This window comes from Gallinula chloropus (genome assembly GCF_964237585.1).
Source record: "Gallinula chloropus genome assembly, chromosome: 6".
NCBI lineage: Eukaryota > Metazoa > Chordata > Aves > Gruiformes > Rallidae > Gallinula > Gallinula chloropus.
The window spans coordinates 1,868,052-1,882,074 of NC_140091.1; the positions used below are offsets into that span (position 1 = coordinate 1,868,052).

Here is a 14,023-nt window from a genome sequence, read left to right on the forward strand (position 1 = left end):
CTATTACTTACACACCCCCTCAAAGGAATTAAGAAGTGATTTGGGAGGAGGCACAGCTTTTAGAGCAGAAGTCACTAACTTCTACATCTACATTCTGCAGCACAGATATAAGGAAGTTTGTCCTGGCAATGCCACCTGTCCTACTCATATCATCTGTAAGCAAGCACAACTCTGCAGTCCACAAGCTTTTATAGTTTTACTTTCCAAATAGCTTTTAATTGAGCTAAATCTTGGCAGAATGTATACTAATATTATGCATTTTAAAAATATACTTCAGTAAGCAGAACAAACTAATTATGTCATTTTAAACACTGGCAGATGCAGCTCTGAATTTTTAATCTTTTCCTACACCAAAAGCAGCAGGATGATGGATGCAACCTCTCATCTTCAGAACCAGCCTCCCAGAGACTCTTAACTTATTCTGTCTGCAAAGCACATCAGTTTGGAAGAATCACATAGAATCATAGAATGGTAGGGGTTGGGAGGGACCCCAAGGGTCACAGAGCTCCAACCCCCTGCCACAGGTAGGGACACCAACCTCCAGGCCTGGAGCTACACAAGGTTGCCCAGGGCCCCAGCCAACCTGGCCTTGAACACCCCCAGGGATGGGGCATCCACCCCCTCTCTGGGCAGCCCCTTCCAGCCCCTCACCACTCTCTCTGTAAGGAACTTCCCCCTGATATCTAATCTAAACCTTCCTTCCTTTAGCTTTAATCCACTCCCCCTGTCCTGCCATTGTCTACCTTTTTAACAAGCTGATTCCCCTCCTGTTCCTCTGCTCCCTTCAGGGACTGGGAGGCTGCAGTGAGGTCCCCCCACAGCCTTCTCTTCTCCAGGCTGACCCAGCCCAGCTCCCTCAGCCTCTCTCCCTAGGGGAGCTGCTCCAGCCCTCTGAGCATCTCCGTGGCTCCTCTGACCCCTCTCCACCAGTCCCACATCTTCCTTGTCCTGGGGCCCCAGCTCTGGACACAGGACTCCAGCTGGGGAGGGCAGAGCAGAGAGGGACAATCCCCTCCCTGTCCCTGCTGCCAGCCCTCTGCTGATGGAGCCCAGGATCCCATTGCCCTTCCCAGCTGCAGGAGCCACTGCTACTCATGGGAAGTTTCTCATCTACCAGAATCCCCAAGTCCTTCTCATCAGGGCTGCTCTGCAGGAGAATTAAGGTTGACAAAGACCTCTGAGATCATCTCACCCAACCATCCCCCACCACCTCTCTCACTCACTAACCCACGTCCCTGAGTGCCTCACCCATCCTCTCCTTGAGCACCCTGAGGGACGGTGACTCCACCACCCCCCTGGGCAGCCTCTTCTGATGCCCAACCACTCTGAGACAAAATTCCTCCTCATTTCTAACCTGACCCTCCCCTGGCACAGCTCACAGCCATTCCCTCTCATCCGGGCACTGGGTATCTGTGAGAAGAGGCTATAAAACCTGTCCTGTTCCCCCACAGCTGCCAGAGTACCTGTCTCTTTGAAATCTGCAAAGACCCACAGAAACTATGCAGACTGGATAGCAACACCCATCAAATTCATAACCTCATTATAGTTTTAATTTGATTAAACTAAATACAGGGGAATGTTTTCCAACTCAGAAAATGCTGGAGTTCTGTGTGTCAGGAATAAAGCATCAACACAACTGAGCTGCTTGAGAAAAGAGGTGGTTTTATTTGCTAAGCAACTGTCAGAACAGCTTCCCCCCTCTTCTTAATTCAAGTCCTCAGCAACACAGACAGAGAAGCTCCAGACTCAGCACAGAGAAGCCCACAGCTCAAGTGTCTTGTCAGCCTGGTCTCTGCTCCCTGTGGTTTTGCACTACAGTCCAGACAGGCATTAGGTGGCTGAGAAAAGCCTTCAGCACCAACCTGAGCAAGTTGGACAGCACCAGGGAGCCTCCTCCTGCTCTGCCTGCACCCACAAGAGCCATCCTGCTGCTGCTCTCCATGAGGAAAGGTTTAAAACACAGGTGGTACTTACCTATGTCTATGGGCCTGACTGACATCAAAGGTGACCAGAGAGGTGCTGCACCCATCCTCATCCTCAGCCACATGATGTAGGTGTGGTTGAGCCTGGGGGAAGGCAGGTGGCACTCACACTTGTCATACTCACTGCAGTCACACTGAGCAACCATGACAGTCCCCTTCAGGGAGCTTGGAGACACATCCCCCAGTGCCAGCTCTGTCCTGCAAGGGAAAAGAGAAACCTTAACCTGAAACAAAGCGGCACGAAGGGCTGTGGAGATGCTCAGAGGGCTGGAGCAGCTCCCCTAGGGAGAGAGGCTGAGGGAGCTGGACTGGGTCAGCCTGGAGAAGAGAAGGCTGTGGGGGGACCTCACTGCAGCCTCCCAGTCCCTGAAGGGACCCCAGGAACAGGAGGGGAATCAGCTTGTTAAAGGGCAGAGACTGGCAGGACAAGGGGGCTGGAGTGAAGCTGGAGGAGGGAAGGGGGAGAGGAGATATCAGGGGGAAGTTCTTTGCCGAGAGAGTGGTGAGGGGCTGGAAGGGGCTGCCCAGAGAGGGGGTGGGTGCCCCATCCCTGGGGGTGTTCAAGGCCAGGTTGGCTGGGGCCCTGGGCAACCTTGTGTAGCTCCAGGCCTGGAGGTTGGTGTCCCTGCCTGTGGCAGGGGGTTGGAGCTCTGTGATCCTTGGGGTCCCTTCCAACCCAGACCACTCTATGATTCTATGATTTCTTTCCATACTTGCTCAAAACAAAGGAGGTTTCTCCACCCAGACAAGGTTTATTTAAAAAAACCCCAAAAAACCAACTAATGCAAAAAGGAAAAACCCAGGAATTGTAGCCAACTATTTTTACTTCACTGCTTCTCCCTTTTCAAACAGTTTCCACAGAGCCACAACAATTTAATGCAAAGTATTCCCAGGGTTTGACTTTCAAATAAACATGTTACAGTACAAGATGAGACTCTGAGTCTAGGCAGGCCAGCACCCACGTCCTGACAGCAGCTATTACTAGATACCTCTGAGGCACACAAAGTTAGTTTACTTTACAGTGGACTAATTGGCAGCTCTCTGCCACCCCCATGGAGATCATGCTCTAATTCCTATTCATGCCACACTGCAATAAAATCTAACCATTATCATTCCTTCCAGCTTCTGCTACAATTAAGTATTACAAGTAATGGAAGAATCAAAACCAATTATTCAAGTGAAAAAACAAGATTTGGAGGAACAAAAGGATAAAGAATGCCCCCATCAGAACACATTTCAGTACTCATTGTCATCAACTTAGATATTTGGGGAGAAAATAAAATAGAAGGCACCTGTGTCCTTCAAAAGCCTTACCTTCATGCTGTTAATTCCATGATAAGGCTTTAATTGTGGTTATGGGTTTGCCTGTTAGGTGGGGTGATGCTACCTAGGACAGCACGTTATTTACTCCCAGGCATTGCTACTATTGTCTTTGGAAAAGGCTCAGGGAAAGTATTTATTAAGGAACTCAGAGGGTTTTATTGCTTCTCAGAGTAAAGCTCTGCTCTTGAGCCAGGCTGGGAGAACTGGGCTGGCTCAGCCTGGAGAGGAGAAGCTGCTTCTGGGGAGACCCCCGAGCCCCTTCCCATCCCTCAAAGGGCTCCAGGAGAGCTGGAGAGGGGCTGGTGCCCAGGGCAGGGAGGGCCAGGCCCAGGGGAACGGCCTTCAGCTGTGGGAGGGGGATGGAGAGGGGCTGGGAGGCAGAGATCCTTCCTGGGGAGGGGGGAGGCCCTGGCACAGGGTGCCCAGAGAAGCTGGGGCTGCCCCTGGATCCCTGGCAGGGTTCAAGGCCGGTTTGGATGGGGCTTGGGGCACCCTGGGCTGAGGTGTGTCCCTGCCTAGGGCAGGGGGTGGGACTGGGGGGTCTGAGGGCCCTTCCCTCCCAAACCAGTCTGGGGTTCTAGGACTGTGGGCTCCCTGGCAGTCCCAGTCAGAGATCTGCACAAACTCTTCCCCATAACTCATCAGCCATTTGTTCCCTTCCAACTTCTCCTCAGTTTTTGCCCTTTCCTGAGCAGAGCAGGTGCCAGTAAGAGACTCAGTGAATCATGCCCATTTCCCCTGTCCCCAACAGTCAATTAAATGTACCAGATCCCAAATTGTTTAAAACAAAACCAGCAGAAAACCTTGTCCTTTCTCCTCCTCCAATGCAGAGTTCTCTCCCCTCCCTGAACTCAAGTGTTACAATGAGTCATACCAACCATCAAACTTCTACAGAAAGGTTCTTTTCCTATTAACTTCATTTTTTTCCCCTCTGAATTAGTAAAACAAAGCCCTTACTATACAGAAATAATTCCAAAGTTACTTCAGAACAGTTCAAACTGTGGGCTTTTAATGTAAGGATGAAATGTCAACAGCAGGAAAGAATCCAGGACAGTCAAACTGTCTGGGTTTGTCTTGGCTTTGCTGCCCTGAGAGGTTTGGCCACGAAGTAGTCAGGGTATTAAATTCACTCCCTTAAGGGGGCCTGTGTCACTGAAGACCTGCAGTACACCATAAATGTGCATCTGTGCTTGAAGAATACCTCTGGGATGGAAATGAGAAGGAGAAATACATTGGGAACTGCTGGTTGCTCTCTGAATAGAAGCCCCTTTGTGCCTACTCACCCAATATTTAATTAATACATCAACTATAGTCTGAACTAAAGTCAAGGGATGGAAAACGTGTGCTAAAGGGTAAGCAGCCACTGAGAACTGCTCTAAACCACCTGTAAAACACCTTCAAAAGCATCAGTGTGCTAATCACAGAGCTGTAGGGGTTGGAAGGGACCTCCAGAGCCCATGGGATGCAACCCCCTGCCAAAGCAAGGTCCCTAGGACAGGGGCTGGAATCTCTCCAGAGAAGGAGACTCCACACCCCCTGGGCAGCCTGTCCCAGGGCTCCCTCACCCTCACTGGGAAGAAGTTCTTCCCCAGATTGGGGGGAACTCCCTGTGCTCCAACTTGAGCCCATCGCCCCTTGAACTGTCCCCACAGACACTGAGCAGAGGCTGCCCATGTCCCCCTGGGTCCCACCCTTCAGCTATTGATAAACACTGTTCACTGATCAGCACACACATGTTTTTGGGATGCTCTTTGTGGCTGGTAAGACAGGGACTGTCTGTAACTCCATGCCCTCACAGCACCTGTACTCTGCAGCACTGACCCCTCGAGCTGTGCAGGGTCACCTGCACATGTGGCTTATTAGAACTACAGTCACTCAGCACTGACATTCCTAAAATAATCTTTACCAGGACTCATAGACTCTAGGAGACAAGGATTAGGGAACCTCATGCTGATGGTATCTGGCAATCATACTGCTTTTGAAGTACTTGGCATATTTTGGGGTTTATAGCTGTGGTTTCACTTCTTTCTCCTGAATTTTCTTTCAAAGGCTTCACAGAATTTTCTTTTAAGTTTCCCTGCCCTCTATTGCTGCTCCCAGAATTTATTAGTCTCAAAAAACCACACAATCAATCTGTAAGAATGTGGTCTTCTCACCAAACCTCATCTTCAGTCTGATCTATCTGGAAAGCAGTTACCACCACCTCATCTCCCCATCTTTCTCCTAATCATTCCTAATATAATCATTCCAAATATAATATAATGCAATTTGCAACCATCAGGCTGCCCCCACCTGCACTGAAAAGACCACCCATGGCAGAGGAAAATGCTCTAGGGAGCTCCTCCCCATGCTGTGTTATACCAGGGTTGTGTTTTAAAGGCCACTTACTTGGCAGAAGAGAGCCATGGTCGTTCTTTCACCCTGCTCCTGTCACACACACCTTTCCAGTTGTTTCCTGTATAAAATGCTGTGAGCAGGAATAACTGGAGAAAACCCACGTGGCTCCATGCCAGGCAAAGAACTGAATCACCAGGATCTCACTTCTGGGCCATACACACCTCTGAGAGCTCAATGGAACCACAGGACTAAAGCTTAACACACTGCAGGAGGTGGGGGGAATAAACACTGCAGCCCTGAACCACAGGAGCAGCTAACACTGCAGCAAGGGCACGTGCCCAAGGCTTGCTTTGCTTTCCCCTCCAATCACTGCCCCTCACAGCTGCACACAGATCACTCTTTCAGTCAACACCTCCAGTTAACACCACCTCAGTGGTTTGTATCTGCATGCAGAACTCAACCAGGCTTCAGAAGGTGGTGTTATTTATGCTGAATTAACCCATGGTCCTGTGGTGAGCTCTTAGACCTTACACCACAAGTGGCAGAACCCCTTCACTGAATGTAATCAGCTTCTTGCAACCAGAGCACCTAAACAAAAGCAAAAGGTCAAAAATTGTTTTAGGAAGAGAAACACCAACTTTTACAGTTCCTCTAATTTCAGGAAAGGTCCAACATGACACTTGGGTAGAAGGTCCAACATCACATTGAGGTAGTGATGGTGAGGTCACCGTTGTAACTCTGCTTTCACTATTTCTATTTGTGCCAGCACTGCCTTGGTTAGGAGCTGACACAGCAAGGCTGTCTGGGGCTCTAGTTCAGTGATTGTATCTCAGTGTATTTGATACCTTGTACCTCTAGGACAATACTTACTTGACAAGCTGCCCCTTTACACTGATGTACATAGGGAGAGGATAAGCCTCTGATGAACAGTTAATGTTCTGCAACTGAAGAAGGCTCAATGTCTAACTGATGCACTCAACTGAGCCACCAGCCTTGAGGCAAACTGCATGATTTAGCCTTAAAAAACGTGGCAGCCTAGGCCCAGAATGAAAGCAGAACCTCACAGGTACTTCCAACAAGTCTGAAATACCAGTACACCCTCCACATCACCATCTGCTGAACATGTGAGTTTTAATCAGTGCTCAAAATTAACCAGGGGACATTCATCTGTGTCACCACAAAAGGATCCCTAAGGCTGAATCATTTCAGTTAATGTAATTAACCATCAGGGTATACAGCATTCCTAGAATACATACAGCTGGAGAGATCCTTCACTCTTGGTAGATAATTAACCTAATTTGTCTAATTAAGTTTCAGAATAATCTTTCTCCTCCCAAAGACACTAGGGAAGGTATGAGCTCTGTCATTACCCTCACTGGAGCCTCTGACAGAGCACCACCACAGCACTGGTTTGGACAGGAGGGAACATTTTCTGCCCAAGGTAACTTGAGATGATTTACAAGCAGGTGTGAAAATAAGAGGATACTCCTTTAATGCTGGAAATTTCAAAAGCTGTGGGGGACCCAAGCTTTTCTGCTGTAGATTCTTCTAGGTCATTATTTTTGTACATCACTTGGCCTATATGTGAGAATTCTGGCTTGATCTCCAGACTCCCAGGGAGTAACACATGCCAGGAATGCATATTTTTAAAACTGGGAATGTTTTCAAGGTATTTTGGCTCATGTGAATACGATTTTAAGGTACCAGCAAGCCAACAGGGAAAGCTGTCACCTTACCAAAACCTGCTAGCTGTTCCCCCAGAGCGCTGGGACCCCACAAGAAAAACATGAATATGAAATGTGGGGACTGAAAGGAGTTCTCCAGGATCTGGGACTGTGCTGCATCTCATCTTTGCAGCAAGAAGTAATCAAATACACAAATGCCACAAGGACTCTAGTGAGTCTACAGGGTCTGTGCTCATAAACTGCATGACACTTACTGAATTCCCTTTGTAATACAAAGAATCTCTTCATTCCAGCTGGGACTTGGATCTGTTGTTCCATGGATGTTAGGCATAGCCCCAAAAAAGATCAATATAAAGGTTACTGCACTAGGAATCCTGGCAAGGATTTTGATATTGCACTTGAGACTGGATGGAACAGAGGCAAAGGCAGATCTACTGCTCCCACAAACACACACAAATGGTATTTCAGAACAAAGTCATGGGGGACACTGCAAATGGGAACCCCCACAAAACTCATTTCAGCTTTTAAAGTATTATGTCAACTACACCACTCTATTTACCACCAGTTAATACACTGGTTTTCAGACCTGACTTCAGGGATAATTCGTGGCAAGTGATTATCTGTCATCCAGTTCTGGCTTTTATTTTAGTAGAAGTCATCCCCTGTAAATTCAGCTAACTCACTCCACTGCTCAGGTTCAGCCTGTTTCCTATGGAAATTAAGTCTTTGTGCTCATGGTTCCTTCCAAGCTGTCAGTAATACATAAAACACCCACCAAGGTGCTTTCGGAAGTGGAACCAAAGGATCTGTTCAGGATCACATCAGGCAGGTCATGCATACAAGACCTGCCCAGCCCACAGGCAGGATGATTTCCATTTATTACCACTCCAGAGGTTATTCACTGTAACATCAACTGCACAGGGGGGTGCCTCTCAGAGGCAACAACGGGATCAGAGTAGCATTTGGCATTCAATTAATTGTTAAGTAACTATTTCCTTCGAGAGAGAGAGAGAGAGAGAGTATGATGGTCAAAAAGCATAAAAAAAGGCACTAAGTATCCTCACAGCAAAGGTTTTTAGCAAGCCAATGCTGATTTTGTTAAAGCACTTTAAGAAACATGGAAAGGACAGAGGATGGGGACTCTCCCCCTTCCACCCACTTCTTACCATAAACTTTCCCTATTGTCTGAGATCACTTTTAGATGAGACAGAACTACACAAAGCAGTACATAAAGTGGTACATAAAGTTGCTACCACGGTGCTGCAAGCTTGAGAGGCCAATGTATGTGCTTCAGCAACTGCTTTCAGATTCCTTATGCTAAGGGTGAGAAATTCAACACTCTGTACTTACACAGCATACAAAAGATTAACCTTCAAGTTGGCTCTCCAGTGCAACGTCACAAACCTCAGGCTACAAACCAACAGGTCCAGCTTGCCTTTAATCCAGCATTCAATGCTCCAATTTGAATCTAAACAAAAAGAAATGGATTAAATATATTATTTAAAAATAAAACAAAACAAAAAAACCCACCAAAACCAAAAGAAAAAAAGCCCAACACAAAAGCCCACATGAAGAGCCAGGATATAAATCACTCACAAGGTGCAGATATTCATGAAGGTGAAGCTGGACCCCAAATCTGCAAATGTTTATGAATAATTCTTGCTGAATTGGGCACTAATCTATGCACTTCAACACTTAAAAGGCTAACTGTTTATGTGATACTGCTGCATGCTAATTATTAAAGGAAGGAATCTATTTTTACCTGTCTTTTGGACAAGGCTTTGCTACCATTAACCAGGACAGCCTCTGGTGGGGCTGCCCTGCACACACATCAGCAGCAAATGCAGTGTGGCAGTCTTGAACAGAGATTTATTTGTTCCATGGGATGGTTCCTGTCCATTGAAATTCTACCCTAGTGAGGCCAACGAGATTCCTGCCTCTGACAGCAGCGTGCCAGCAGAGCAGTGCACTGCCCAGAGACTGCGGTTTGCAGGAGGAGAAAACAGAGACTTCAATCTGATCCACATCCAGATATTTCTGAAGGCATCACAAGCCAGGCAGGAAAGATTGCACTTGCTCTCCATCTCTTCTGCCTCCTGGGGGAGTTTGAAGCCCATATCCACAAAAGTATGTGAAGTATTTCTCATAGTGTCTAAAGCCTTTTGAAGGTTTGGGCTTAGGTGCAGTGCTACATATTTTATTCAGTGTTCACCTAGAGAGACAGCCAACTCTTTCCTTCCCCCCCCTCTCCTTTGAATCCTATTTTTTTTCACCCCTTTGAATCTGGGCTATACAGTTCTCCTCTTGTCCTCTGCTACAGGCTTCTGTAAAGAAGGATTTTACCATATTATGATGTTGTCTGCTCTGGATGAACACACATACCCATTAATACAACCTGTCCACCTGGCACCACTCTCCCCCAATAAACAGCCCCCCCCAACCCCATTTTTTGAAGAAATAACTTTTTATGCCCTTGAATGGAAAACTTACCTGTTTCCTGAGAAGCAGACACACTTATTTCTGAAGGAATAAACCTCCTTGCTTGCATGCTTGCTCTGTACAAAGAGCAATCAATGTTGCTGTCACTCCAAAGGCAACACAGAAAACTTTCTTCGTTCACCAGCAAGGAAGGCTTGGGTTCGGGTGCTCCCCTCAAACCAGACCAGCTCTCCACCACCCCAGCAGAGAAAGGACTCAGAAATGTCTCATTCAGCAGCAGGCAGGGTAATGTGAAGTTCCTGGGAGGAATCTGATGGACCATACAGTGAGCAGCTGCCATGTGAAGAAGGTCTGCAAACACAAAGGCAAAAATAGCAGAGAGAAAAAGTTGATATTGATGATGAGAAAGGAGTGGCCAGTGTTATACAGAACATACTAGTTACTTAAAAACAGGCTGCTTCCAGGGGCTGTTCTCCTCTGGGCTGGAGACAAAAGTTACTAGGAACATCCTCTCTGCACTGGTGGCACCTGAGAGAAGCCAGCCTTCTCCCTCAAAGTCACCAGACCCAACAATTTGCTTTCTCAGCCTCTTGAAACAGGTCAAGACCGAGACCGTAGGGAAGCACCTCTGTGAGATACACTGGCTTGTATGAATCCAAACTGCAGTGAATCCCAAACCTGTGGCCACAGACTATATAGGTACAGGTCTCATCTCCCCCTGCAGCGCTGGGGAACTTGCAACCCAGCTCTTGTACCATAGAGAAAAATAATCCCATTGTAAATACAACACGTAGTGACATTGTAACTGTTAAATACCAAAGAACAACTCTACCAGAATATGTGACCAGATGCAACTATGCAACCCCAGGGCATTATCTGGGAAGTGAGAGGTTGGAAAAGAAAAATCTTTTCCATCAGACTTAAATCCCTCAAAAGAAAATCACTAAAATCACTCTGACTGCATTCTTAGCTCCTGTTGGTAAGTCATAGCTTGAATTATGCTGATTTTGAGAACAATAAGGATGTTGGGTTTGGGAATAGCTTACTGTAAAACTGCATGAATTTCTTGCTGTAAAACTGCATGAATTCCAAAGATTGAAGCTGTAGTTACAGAAAGGCATGTGGGTCATTGGTGCACTTCTGCTTCTCGCTCAGTGAGGGCATAAATATTTTAAGCAGTTCATTAGGTAGGGATTAATTCATGCTCTGTGCCTTGCAATGGCCAAAATAAGAAAAATCAGAATTTCTCTAGCATCATTTGATTCACCACACTCAAGCTAAGCAATACCAAAACACAAAATTAACCTTTTTTCACAAAGGAGGCAGATGCTACCTTAGAGGCAGACACTGTGCAGTGTGTTAAAGTGGTTTGTTTTCTCTTTACACAGGTTTTGTAGCATCAGACTCCTGAGGGGTTCTGCTCCTTCCTCCTCTCTCATTTAACCAAAATTGTTACTCTGTAAATACCAGGCTCATTAGGCCTCCTGGCTCCGTGCAGGGGATTCAGCTGGCCAAACAGACTATGAGTCCATAACACATGATTAAAAAGGGACAAATGAGTAAGTGAGGTCCTTGTCTATATGGGACAGATAACCAGCATGTCACCCAGCTCACAGAGACAGTTGCAGGGTGGGCAGAGACTCCACCAGTCACCCAGGCTCCCCCCTCACATAGCACACCAGATGATCTCATGGAATCAATGAAATCCTACAAAGTCACTATGATGTGTGCAGCTACTCACGTTCCACAGCAGCACTAAGAGACACAGCCTTACGACAGAGGATGTTCAGCATGGGATTGCTGTTGCTCCTTAGTGCTCGTTAATAAACTGCAGCATGCTGTAAGGGTGTTTTCCTGGTATGGATGCAACAGTTTGCCCAGGACACAGCCACACAGGAGGCCATCACTTACAGTTCTGTCCCTCAAACAGCTGCTTACTTCACATTGGGGTTAATGGAGCTACAAAGACACCAGCCACTGGCTCTTAGTTTATTTGGGAACAGAGCGAGGTGGCTACTCCATAGTTACACAGACTTTCAGTCATGACAGACAATGATAAGCTGCTCAGAAGCTGAAGGAAAACTCCCCAGGTAGTTGTCTATTAAAAAGGTACAAAAGTAGCTAGGTACCCACCTTGCAGGTAGCTGCAGAGAGCGATGAGGTCTCCCCTCAGCCTCCTTTTCTCAAGATTAAAAAGCCACAGCTCCCTCAGCCACTTCTGACATGACTTGTGCTCCAAACCCTTCCCCAGCTTCCTTGCCCTTCTCTGGACACACTCCAGCATCTCAACGTCCTTCCTGCAGTGAGGGGCCTAAAACTGGGCACAGCACTGGAGGTGCAGCCTCACCAGAGCTGAGTACAACATAACAATCACTTCCCTACTCCTGCTGGTCACACTACTCCTGACCCAGGCCAGGATGCTGTTGGCCACCCGAGCACACTACTGGCTCATGTCACCCAACACCCCCAGGTCCTTCTCCTCCAGGCAGCTCTCCAGCTGCTTTGTCACAAGCCCATAGTGCTGCTTGGGGTTATGGTGACCAAACTGCAGCACCCAACACTTGGCCTTGTTGAACCCCACAAAGCTGGCCTCTGCCCAGGTCCCTCTGCAGAGCCATCCTACCTTCCAGCAGATCAACACTCCCAAACAATCCAGCAGCATGACCTGAAACAGCACTGAAAACCAGAAGTGCTGATTATTCTCCATTCTACAGAATTTCCAACAGACCTGGTTTTGAGGTAACTTACCCAACAGCACAGACACGGTCAGAACGATTTGCCAATACATCATCTTTTGTAGAGCTGACCTGAAAAACATATAGAAAATTCACGGATAATTATTGGGCTATTACTTCACTCAGGTTTCACTTGGGTGCACTTGAGTTCACACCTTTATAGGGCAGAAAGGAAGAAGAAAATCAAAATGCCATTTGAGAAAAAAGAAATCATTGCTTGGAATAGTGATTAAATATCAGTAAAGCTGTTCCTTCATAATTAGAGCACTTCTTTCATCGTTAGAGCTATATAGTAGCTCATTTCTCCAAGTTTTCACTGATTTTAGTCCAACTTCTGGGTTTGCCCATCTGAAAGGGGCCACAAATCCAAACAAAGTGGCCCAGGGATACTCAGTTTTCCAAAGGCAGCACAGACAGAAGCCCCTGGACACCCATTCTAACAGTGGAGACTTCCCCGGGCTTCACAGCAACATTTCAATGCTGTTCTTCCGTTTGAATTCTTCACTGTGTTTGATTGTTTCTCCTGTAGTCACTTAAGTTCTGTTCAAACCCAAATATAAGCATTTTTAGGTGTTAAAAAAAGCTTAGTGGAGAATATCAGAGGAAAGCATATGGAGTTTGTTGTCTTTGTAGTTAACCAGGACTAGACAATTAGTAAAATTTACATATCAAGTCAGACAGGGGATGCTGGGGCGAGCGGTAAGATTCGGGGAGCCCCTCCACAGTATTCTCCTCCCTTCAATACTTCTGAGAATACTTGTCACAGAATCACAGGGGTCAGAAGGGACCCCCAGAGCCCATGGGGTCCCACCCCCTGCCAAAGCAGGGTCCCTAGGACAGGTCAGGGCTGGAATCTCTCCAGAGAAGGAGACTCCACACCCCCTGGGCAGCCTGTCCCAGGGCTCCATCACCCTCACTGGGAAGAAGTTCTTCCCCAGACTGGGGGGAACTCCCTGTGCTCCAGCTTGAGCCCATCGCCCCTTGTCCTGTCCCCACAGACACTGAGCAGAGGCTGCCCATGTCCCCCTGTGTCCCACCCTTCAGCTATTGATAAACACTGATCAGATCCCCTCTCTCAGGCTTCTTCTCTGCAGGCTGAACAGCCCCAGCTCCCTCAGCCTTTCCTCACAGGGGAGATGCTCCAGGCCCTTCAGCATCTCCGTAGCCTCCTCTGGACTCTCTCCAGGAGATCCCTGGCTTTTTTTATCCCTGTCTTTTTTGTCCTGACCACAGTCTTGGATACAATCATCCATTAGCCCTGACACAGCTATAAACCTCGACCATGGCTTAAAGCAAAGCTGATTCCATGGGCATAGCTGGACAGCACACAACTGACCAGCAAAGTCACAGGATTTTGGTATTCTTGTTGCCCCTAAAGCTCTCCCACAAGGGAAGACCCTGCAAATTTGGCTGGGGCTGGAGCCAAGCCCTTTCTTCAGCACAGACCCTCTTCATCTTGGTCTGCAAAATGAGTCAGTCCCATCCACTTTCCTCCCCATTCACCCAGGTTACAATCAGAGTA

At 47.4% G+C, this 14,023-nt stretch overlaps 1 protein-coding gene across 1 annotated transcript in view; it reads right to left on the reverse strand.

The window, feature by feature from the left end:
• LEPR (leptin receptor) overlaps positions 1 to 12,554 on the reverse strand; it is a gene marked incomplete at both ends in the record, with an annotated part of 35,837 nt that extends 23,283 nt beyond the window's left edge. Inside the window, 4 exons of the mRNA XM_084265818.1 lie at positions 1,975 to 2,180; positions 8,678 to 8,795; positions 9,818 to 10,117; positions 12,515 to 12,554. Of these exons, the coding sequence (XP_084121944.1) occupies positions 1,975 to 2,180; positions 8,678 to 8,795; positions 9,818 to 10,117; positions 12,515 to 12,554 (664 nt within the window). The remainder of the gene's footprint in view (positions 1 to 1,974; positions 2,181 to 8,677; positions 8,796 to 9,817; positions 10,118 to 12,514) is intronic.
• Positions 12,555 to 14,023: the final 1,469 nt, after the last annotated feature.